We start from the raw sequence: 10,616 nt of genomic DNA on the forward strand, positions 1-10,616 counted from the left end.
TTAAAGTTATAAGTTTTCTCGGTATCTGTTAGCGCTGTCTTATATTTTAAACCGTAGGATTTAAATGCCAAGACAGACTGTTTACATTATTTCATGTGGTGGAACATTAGATTAGTATTACAAAGCCTCAAGTATTTCGTTAAACAAGCACTAATAAGTTTTATTTTCAGTCTTTATCAAACTATCTTTGCTCATAAGATATTCCGGAGCTCTTACTTGTTTTTCTTAAAGCAAATTCTGTAAGAGTTCTTTTGACCAAAAAGTTATATAACTTTTGTTTGAATAGTTCAATGCCTATTAACTTGATAACTACTTCCTTCTAACTAAAACCTTATGAGGCGATCATTGTTCGTACTTTATCCGCATTCCTAATTAATATATTCAGATAATCTACGACTAAATAAATTTTGTTCACTCATTTTAAATGAAGTTCTAAATCTGTCTAAACTATCCAGTAAAACCAGTTAACTGTTCTCTAGTCCCCTAAGCTATTTATTTAACTTCGACTAAAACGCCCTCTAGACTTTTAACTTTGTTCTAGCCTTCTAGACTAAAACTATTACCTTTATAATTTCGTTGGTCCTCTAGGCCAACGTAACACTGCAACTTGAAAAATGCGGTAAAAATCAAAAAAGGAAGAAAGAGCGGAGAAAAAAATTCTACGAACCACACTTGAAATGAAAAAATATATTAATAATCTACTTGATAGATCGTATATAGTACCTCCAATTATTTAATTTTTAGATTTGTGCTGTAAGGTGATTAAACTTTAAACAATTTACATATAACGCAATTATACACAGAAGGCTCTTCGTTATTGATAAACCACGGTTAGGGTTAGGGTTAGGGTTAGGTTAGGGTTAGGCAGGATTCTATTAAAAATAAAAGCTCTGCTTGCTTAGTTCCGTACAATGCCTTGCTTAACTAAAGCATTACTCCTCAAATCACATTTATAACTTAAGTATTTTTTAATGTATATTTACTAAAAACCTTAGGGTCCTTCTTAGCATTATGTATGCAAGCCAAACTAAACTTGAGTTAATCAGTGGCGATGAGTAAATCCAATAATAATCTTGCAGTTCTTTTCGCGATATATTTGGATTCGTACGTTCGTAGTGGCCCACTTCGTGTAATTGTAAATATCCTTTAAAGCAAATTCTTAATTTCATTCAGTCACCATATTTTACATGAAATGAGCGGGTTATTTTTTATAAATGTTTCTTCCTTCAAGACTTAGGTCGTAAATATTTCAAGTATTATTATAGTTTAAGTAATTTAGCTCCTTTCTTTTGAGGTTGGCCCCTTCAGGATCCCTAACTTTTTTACTTGATCACTTAAAGAGGTAGCTGCTCACTCTGTAAGCGTAAATCTTAACTCATCTCCAACCTAATGTAGTTAATAACTCACCGTCTTTAAATTCAAGGGCATAACGGTTTTTTTTTTAATGCCAGTTATTATAACGGTAGAAATTTCGCTTTTCATTCTCAAAGAGTTTGACTGGAACACGTTAAATTATGAAAGAGCTTTCTGTAAGTGGGGAAGGTGGTCTTTTCCTCGACCATTCACTCTGTTGCGTATGTCAGTGCCGCAATTGATATCGCTCTTCTTCTTCAAAACCAATGCTTCATTCACATGTCGATTACTTCCCTTAGTAGAGTCTTCATTATGTTCGCCTAATGGCAAAAATTTGCGGCTTTTAATTACTTTACCTGAAAGTTGTAAAAAAGCTCATAACAACGATCTCGTAAGTCAGCTGCTAAGTTAATTAATATGCCTTTTTTTCTGTCATGAAAAGTGATCAGTGTGCCAAACATGTTTAGTTTGGTCAATTCAGATTTAGTGTCCCAAAAATTATCCCAAGTCTGAGCTATCTAATAAATTTTTAAACGGCATAATTCATCGTTCCTGCCTAAAAGCCTTTGATTAATTAGCACCTAACAGCATTGCAGATGTCATTAATTTAAGAATGCCTTTGTACCTCACCGCAATCGGGGTTTGAGACAAGGTCTGGCGTCATGTAAGCGGGAGTAGTGTCTCTAACTTTAAAAGTGTAGACCCAATTATCCGTGGAAAATTCAAATTTATTGTCACTTTCAAATTTTATAAATTCCTACCATTCTTCAATGTTTTTTCTGTAAAAAGGTATTTATTTACCAGATAAACATTACTATTTTGCCGAGTTAATATTAACAAATTTAGACTTTTTTATGAATTATCGTTAAAGTCCGAATATGGCCACCAATAGACTCAGGCTAGGGGCCGTATATATATCTAATTAATTTGCATTTATTAGTCAGAAATAATCATTAGTTATAACTTTGTTTTTTAATATTGACCCCAGCATATCCGTCCCATTTTAACATATTGCCTTTAAACTTGTAGACGAAATTATAAAATTTTAAATACTTTTAATCTTATTGATACCGATTTGGAAGAGCCTTCTCATATTTTTTTGTTGTACGTCGTAAAGACATTTTATAGTATTATAAAAGACTCGTTTTGCGGTTGTAATCTTTGATGACCACTTTTTTCTTCGTTGAAAATTACAATTTCTTTTATCGGTCTCCGGGATATATAGTGCACGTACTTCCTGATAGAGCCCTCTCCCTGTAACTAAAGCATTTGCGGTTACTCCATGTTTATTCTCTTTAATATTTTAAAAGATTTTTTTGAAATCGATTACATGACAACTTGCTCAAGATTAAAAAATAAAGTTAAATTTCTTTAGTTCTCTTAAAAGCTGCCTTTAAGTTTGTAAGAGTATTAAGTTAATATTTTTTGTTAATTTTGGTCTTACCTCATTCAACTATAAATAAAAAATGTGCCGTAAAAAAAAATTAAGTTTATAAAATAAGAAAATTTTTTTGCTCTTAATAAATGTAGGTATCTCGCAATGAACTATATAACTAAAACTTACTAAGAATAAAGAGTCGGCAAAAAAAAATTTCAGGTTTATATGACGGTGTAAAAACAATATTAAATAATTTGCCAAAATATAAATCTAATTAACAAAGAGTAGTTTCAAGGAGCGAGATAGTGGTTTAGCAAAAAAATAACTACACTCATCTTATACTACATATAAATAAGAAACAATGATAAAACCACACTAAACTAAATTTATATATTAACTAGTAGGTAATCAAGTAGTAAAAATTTAATTTTTTTTAAAAGTTTTTTTCTTTTATCAAACTTGATTCAAGGTTTTTTTCAAAGTTTGTAGATTCTTTTTTGGCTAAGGCAAAACCTAGCCATAACAGACTGGCGCACCATTAAAAAAACTTAATATGCTTATTACGACCAATAGTTACTGGAACAGCATATTTGTCCGCCGAGACCCTCAAAAATAAGTAGCGGAAGTGATAAGGAAACACTAATTTATCTTATTATGCGGGACATACAATAAATAAATAAAAATTAAATTGATTAGAGGAGATTGTATAAATTAGCTTGTCCCTCTATAATTCCTTGTTAAAAGTATTGTGTTTGTTTAATAAAAAACTTTGAGCTCTTATTTCCCGCATTTTATACAAAATGGCTATAGGAGTGCTAAACTCCCTTCAATATGCCATGGTAGACGGTTAAAAATTTCAACATAAAATTCTGAAGGATTTGTAAAATTGCATGATACCTACTTTTAGGGGTGCTATAGGTAGAGAAGACGGAAAAGGATTTGCACAGAGCGTACTTTTAGATTAAATTATGGTCCTGAAAACTTGTACAACCTCTAAAGTACCTGAAAATCATAAGGTAGAGGAAATAAATATTAATTAGTAAAAACTATTTTTAAGACTTTTTAAATTTATCAAAAATTTTCAACAAATATAAAGTTTCACTTTTTTTTAAAAGATCTCAGGGTCATGATATATGTTGTGGTTTTGTAACAAACAAACCAAAATTAAAATTGGCAATACGTTTTTTTTTGCGACTTATTTTCATGCATTCGGGGGAAAACTTAATCATCGATAAGCCTTAAAAAAAATTCTTAGCGGTTTGTACTAATATTGTATATAATAAAGCTAAACTATTATACGAACTTTACATGCTTTAAAAATTCTCTACTGTGCTTTACGTAAATAGTGTTTTTGGCTTTTTAGTTTAATAATTAATACTGCTGGTTACTTTTACACTAATAAAACTATTGTTTAAAATATTCAGATAACATATGTTTATCATATTTTACTATTGATAACTAATTATAGGGGCTCTTAGAGTACTAATAAAAATTTATATTGTCTAGAAATTTTTAGCATTGGTAGTGTCCTCCTATTTAAGAGTTATTGATAACTTAGACATACTAAGTCAGAGTTCTCAATGCAAAGCATGCACACTTTATTACATAGTATATTTCTATGTAAACCTGTATCGTGTTATAGATTTTGGAGTTAATGAGGACTCTGGGTTAATTATTTAATGCTATATAACCTACACTTATTTATTATTAGAAAAAAAATTATAACTATATTATCTAACACGGTTAAAAATGAACCTTTTTAGAATATTACTGAATACATCAATAAGGTATCATTACGGTACACTCATTTAACATACGTCAAAGCAAGAACATTGGAAAATAAATATTAATCTTCTCCTACCTACTGTTACTTCTAATTACGCTCTCAAGTTTACCTGCTCCGCGGTTTAACTAAAAAATTTGAATCGACCTTACTAAAACCGTAAGTCAACTTAGTAAAATTTGAGTAAAAGAGATAGCCTAACGCGACAACCCTTCAGCGAAAATTATGGTTTACAATATATGAAAAATTATAGCTTTGAAATTTTTTAAATAATCTTGTATCAAATACCTTTTGAGCTAAAATCTAACTAGTATTTAATTTTATTATGGGCTGCGTCAGGATGCATCCTTTGACCCTAGTGAAAGCATATAAGGAGATTTTAAAAAAAATAACTAATACTATCCCTCTCTCCTGCTACAAATATTTTTTATTCTATTCTAAATTACCTGCTGGTAAAATTGCCTTCATTACTGATAAGGCTATTTTGTTTAAAGCCTTTGCATCTTTTCCGCGATGAAAGTTTCATGATGACCAAATTCGAGGTTTCTTTCAAATGCAGAATACGCCAACCAGGCTTATATAAAGTTTCGTCGCTCTTCTCTTTTGCGTTTGTATGAATAGTTACTGTATTTTGCTATTTTGAGAGTTCCTTGTGGTGTTGAACGCCCTTACTTATCTGGTACTATATAATAACTGTGTTTATTATATTTACTTTTTTTTTTTACTCATTTAATATTTATTGTTGTTATAGTTATGCTTCACTCTCAAACCGATACAGGCCCCATTCACTCCGTTCATTATGTTCACAAGCCACAGTCAGGGGCAACTCAAGGTTTTATAATTTTAATATTTTTCAAATTCTTATTTTAAGGTTATTAAAATTTAGCGCACACACCTTCTGGCCGTTTAACTCATAATGTGGGAACTCCTTCGCTTTATAATAATTTCGAAATCTCCAACCAACACTTAGTTGATTCTTACCCTTCTCACGGTAATTTAAAAACTGTTCTAAAGGGAAAGGTAGTTTTAATTTTATACACCTAGACTTTCCATGTAAAGTTTTTAAATTTAGCATAGTGTTGCTCAAGTTTAACAAACATACTATATTAAATAGTTTTCAGTTTGTGTAAAAAAAAGAAAATAAAATTTATACCATTTTTTAGCTTTAGAGTTATTAATATTTACTAATTTGAGGTTCTTGCCACTCACCTCACCCTTATTCTGTCTCTACTTCCGGTTTATATAATTTATATTATAAATTTTGTTTTTACACTTTCTTATGTTTATTACTAATTAAAGGCTCTATGGTAAGCACTTGCCCTTGTCCATCTTCCATTGTCCCTCAAGATGGGGTGCATCCTGGCAAGCTTTATCCAAATCCCCCGCATGCGCATGCGCATGCACAAAGTCCGCATCTGCAGTACTCTGGTGCGCTTAAAAAGATTTACTACTTGTTTATAAAAATAATTTTTGTAAATTATTTTTTTATTGGCAATTAAATTTTAAATAATTTAATTACTTATGATTTGTTCTCTACAAGCTCCATTGCTTTATAGAGGATCTTTTTCGTACAGCGCAAATCAAGAAGCCGTTGGCTCGGCTGCATTTTCTTCTCGTTCACACTCCGGCCCTTCTCTTCAAGGTAAATTATATTTTTTGGTAGCTTATTATTTTGGACAGCGGCCCGAATATTAATTTTAAATTTAATTTTTATAATAAATATTCCTTTAGCTTATTGCTACGGATGAGACTGATCATGATTTTTTTAAATTAAATGTAGCTTATTTTTATAGACAGCGGCCGATATTGTTGTTTTAAAATCTATATATTTATTATTATTACTTTTTAGCTTATTATGGACAGCCTGCTAACTTTATAAAAGGACATCCGAATTTTCCCGCGCATCTACATAATTCTTTTTCGACTCCTTCCGCTCACGAAAAATTCGTTTATAGAATTTTTTAAATTTTTTTTTTGGTTTTTCACATATTTACTATATATATTGGTAGTGCCCTGCAGGGCCGCCCTCGCAATTTGGGAAACCGGACGAAGTTTGCCATCAGAAATCTCCTCTCTATAAGTACTTTAAAAATTTTTATTTTTTTTGTGTTTTTGTTTTTATAAATTCTTGAATATATAAATTTTGTTCCTCGTGAATTATTGGTAGACGCGTGGATCCTTGTGATTCTGAAAGAGTTGATGAAAATCGAAAAACTTTTGTCTATCAATTTCAGCGGGACACTAAAAATCCAACTTTGCCGCCTTCAGAGGCAAAAATCCCGCAATTAAAATTTAAAATTTTTATTTTGATACTTTTGGTGCACGTGCAGCTTCCCTTATTAAATTTTGGGATTTTTTTTTTTAATCTAAAAATTACTTACCAAAATAGTCTTCCGTTTATGAACTGAAAAGACAAGAACAACTATTGAAACTTCGTGCTTATGATCTGCAGATGAGAATTCGGGCGCTACACGACGAACTTGCTTATATGAAGCAAATGAGACATACTCATGTAGAAAATCTAAATTTTTTATATAATTCATTTTAAAAAATTTATAGTTTAAATTAATTTTGTTTTTAATTTTTGTAATTTTAATAGTAATTTCTTGTCATATTTCCTTTCTTCAATTTGTTTAAGTTTTTGGATTACTTAAAAAGCAATTTTTTTACTGGTGTAAAAATTATTACTATTTTTTTTAAAAATTACTTTTTTAAATTTCGAGCTTTTTATTGTAAAGCTCAATTGATTTATTAATACTTTTAATGTAATCATTTTAAGGTAATGCAAAAAAAAATATTTTTTTAATAATTAGAATGTAAAGTTGCTTTATTATTAATCCTTGAAAGATAATTTTTTTTGTTTACAGTTTTTTTATTGGAAAATAATTTTCCTCAATATAACTTGATTTTTAATGAAACTTTTGTAACCTATAATTCTCTAATGTGTTTAGCTTACTTTTCCTAATCCTTTCGAACTGTAATATTTTTTGATTAATTATATGTAAATTTTATAAAAATTATTTGCTTTTTTATATATATAAATAAATTAATTTTTTTTTTATAATTGAAGATTTAATACTTATTCTAAATGTACTACAAAAATATTTCTTATAAAACCCATATAACTATACATATATTTATTAGAAAATCACAATTTTTTTGAAATTCTAAATTATTTGTATTATTTTTGCTCTGCCACTGCAGCCTCCTCGCATTGTCATAAAAGCGCCTCCCTTTCCTTCGTGGCTTTGGTCTCTAGTAACTTTTTACTTGAACGGATCGCTTGTCCACGCCGCTGGTTATAAGCTCAACGGCCCTCCTTCTCCCTGTATTCTTATTTTTTTTTCTTATTTGTAATTATAGAAATTTATTTTAAAAAAAAGAAAATTTAATTATTATAATTAACAAAGTTTATTATAGTGAAAGGCTTATTATTATTTATTTATAAAATATGAAGTTTATCTTCTATATAAAAAAGTTTTAAATTTTAATTTCGGTTTTTCTTTTTCCTCTGTTTTCGCTTCTTTTTATTAAACTAAAAAAATTAATAATTTAAGTTTTTTATGTGAAAAATGAAAATTTATTTTAAAAAAGTTGATTTAATTCTATGTTTTGTTTTCTTTACTTGTCTTCTGATATATTTTATTGATCTAATAAAAATAATTTAATTTACCTTTAAAAAACATTTATATTTTATTTATTTTAAAAAAGTTTATTTTTTTTTGTAGAATTGTATATTAATTTTTGTTTCATTTTTTATTGATAAAAAATTGCCAAATTGATTTTTAAAATTTAATGTTTTTATAAGTCGAAAACTTATTATAAATTTTTAATTATATTAGACTTTTTATTTCTATATAAAAGTATTAATTTAAATTTGATTTTTTCTTTTTCCTGCATCTCGATTTTTTTATTTGATATAAAAAAAATTATTAAAAATATATTAAAAATAATAATTGTTTTTATAAATTAAAAAATTATTTAATTTCTTTATACAATTTTTTTTATTTAAAAGTATTAAATATAATTTTTTTTTACTCTGCATTCTTAACGTTTAGGGTAAGATTTTAAGAATTTATTTAATTGAATTTAAATAAAAGATTTTTATTAATAAACAATTTCACTTTTTTTTTAAGTAAAAATTTCAAGTATAAATTTGGTTAATGATAATAATCATTTTTGTAGTATTTAAAGATCAAAAAAAAATCTTGATAAGAAAAAAGAATTTTAATTTTGATTAATTAAAGCACACGAGAGTGAATATATTATAACTATTTAGAGAAATTAAGTAGATGCTATTAATAATTAATCTTTTATTCCTAATGGCTGTAAACATTGTAAGTAAAATATATTTTAATTATTAAATTATAAAGTTTTGTACAACCGAATTTTAGCATAAAAAATATAAATTAACAAACTAGATCGAAAAAGAATTGAATACAAAGTAGTAATTTTTGTCATATTTTATATGAAATTACAGCAAACTTTTTTTAAAATATAAACATTAGAAGAAACGTATTTGAAATTATGTTAAAGTTTTGACTTTTTAAAAAATTTACTAGGAGTCTTTAGTAGTTTTTTAAATTTATGTTAAAGTTTAAAAGTTACTTAACTTTATATAATAAAAGAATAGAGGGTCCTACTAAAATGCGTATTAAAAGAAAATTTAAAGTGACGCTTTTTTAAAAATAATTCAAATTAGACTGATTTAAAAAATCAGATTTGTATAAGCGAGTCATATAAAGTATATTATAAATAGTGAAATATTAATAGAAATAATATTTATTAATGGTAACTTATTTTTGGATCTTCACAATTTTAAAAAAATATTTTAATCTTCAGGGCATTTATTGAATCTCCGCTTTAACAGTTCTTCCCATGACTCTCGTATTCCATATATATCTTTTTAATATATAGCACTAATAATAATGGTAGTGGTAAAAGATTTTGCTAGACGGGAAAAGCAGCCAAGCTTTTCTGACACGCCTTCGTCGCAGTAAGAAACCTTTGTGCTTCATAACTGATTCAAGTTTATATAGTTAATAATATCGTTCCTTAAAGAAAAGGATTATACTTCTTCCGCTCACGCTATCGACTGGCTGACTCACAATATGACTTGAGTACTATTTGTGTGGGACTGTGCAAATATTTTTATTAGTGATTATGCTTTACTATAGGAGAATCGGATTCACAAGAAAAAGAAACTCCGCCACCGTGTGGTCAGCCCACCAACCAGCACGCATACTCTTCCATTCCGTCCCCTCCAGCGCAGTGGACGACCGAAGAAGCTGCAGGAGGGACTAATAACCGAGCTGAAGAGACGTCTGCGCAGGGCAGTGTCCGGGTGGACGAGAGCACACAGCAAGCAGAAAGCGCGCCAACGGACACTCCCCTTTCATGTGCTGAGCAACGGCAGAACGGAGAAGAGCAGCCTAGCCGGTGCATTGGCCAGTGCCTCCCGCCGCCTGCGCACAGGGAGGGTACACGTTTTCACATGTTTGCTTATGAAAAACCACTTATTATTTGCAAACTGTAGACACTCGACACGTCTCCACGACCCCAATAGAAAAAAAAGTGCTTTGACTTTTTGCTCTTTTTTATTATGAAAATACCAAAGTTCTTATAGGATTGTGTGGAAGTGGCAGACATAAACGAAGTCAGTGATCCCGAATCTGACGATGAAACTTTGGTAATCAACGACCACGAGGAAAGTGAAAGCGAATAGTGACGTGTCTTTTTATGGATGTGCCCTTCCTCATTTTTTCGTTGCGACACCTTCAAGAAATTACGGAATGTTGGGAACAATCAAATGACGATTGTCGGATATTTATAAATAATAATAAAGTTTAAGTACTTTCAAACCGTAAATAATAAAGTTACTACCAACTCTATCAAGCTTTTATTGCAGTGAAACTAGCAATTGCATTTCTTTTTCTTGCGCTTAAAAGAATAATTTTAGTCTTAGTTCTTTAGCAATTTTTTTTTATAATATTCTTTTGTGCACTGAGACATTAGGAGTGTTCGTGGTTTGTTAGCAATAATTTATACTACTTAAAAAAGGAAAGAACCTAAATTATCTACTTTTGTTAAAAAAAGGTGCTA

At 29.1% G+C, this 10,616-nt stretch overlaps 1 protein-coding gene across 1 annotated transcript; it reads left to right on the forward strand.

Annotated features, from left to right (window-relative positions):
- Positions 1-5,088: 5,088 nt before the first annotated feature.
- LOC135120418 (uncharacterized) lies at positions 5,089-10,331 on the forward strand. The gene is made up of 17 exons (XM_064044726.1): positions 5,089-5,193; positions 5,266-5,346; positions 5,401-5,505; positions 5,709-5,750; positions 5,814-5,942; positions 6,055-6,156; positions 6,364-6,461; positions 6,524-6,594; positions 6,682-6,832; positions 6,904-7,026; positions 7,719-7,842; positions 9,357-9,401; positions 9,450-9,510; positions 9,576-9,634; positions 9,692-9,994; positions 10,051-10,088; positions 10,141-10,331. The coding sequence occupies exons 2-17, from the start codon at positions 5,268-5,270 to the stop codon at positions 10,237-10,239; spliced, it is 1,629 nt and encodes a 542-aa protein (XP_063900796.1). The 5' UTR covers positions 5,089-5,193; positions 5,266-5,267; the 3' UTR covers positions 10,240-10,331.
- The last annotated feature ends 285 nt before the right edge of the window (positions 10,332-10,616 follow it).

Source organism: Zophobas morio, unplaced genomic scaffold (genome assembly GCF_036711695.1).
Source record: "Zophobas morio isolate AGI-343-1 ecotype UQ-CSIRO unplaced genomic scaffold, CSIRO_AGI_Zmor_V1 ptg000379l, whole genome shotgun sequence".
Taxonomy (NCBI): Eukaryota; Metazoa; Arthropoda; class Insecta; order Coleoptera; family Tenebrionidae; genus Zophobas; species Zophobas morio.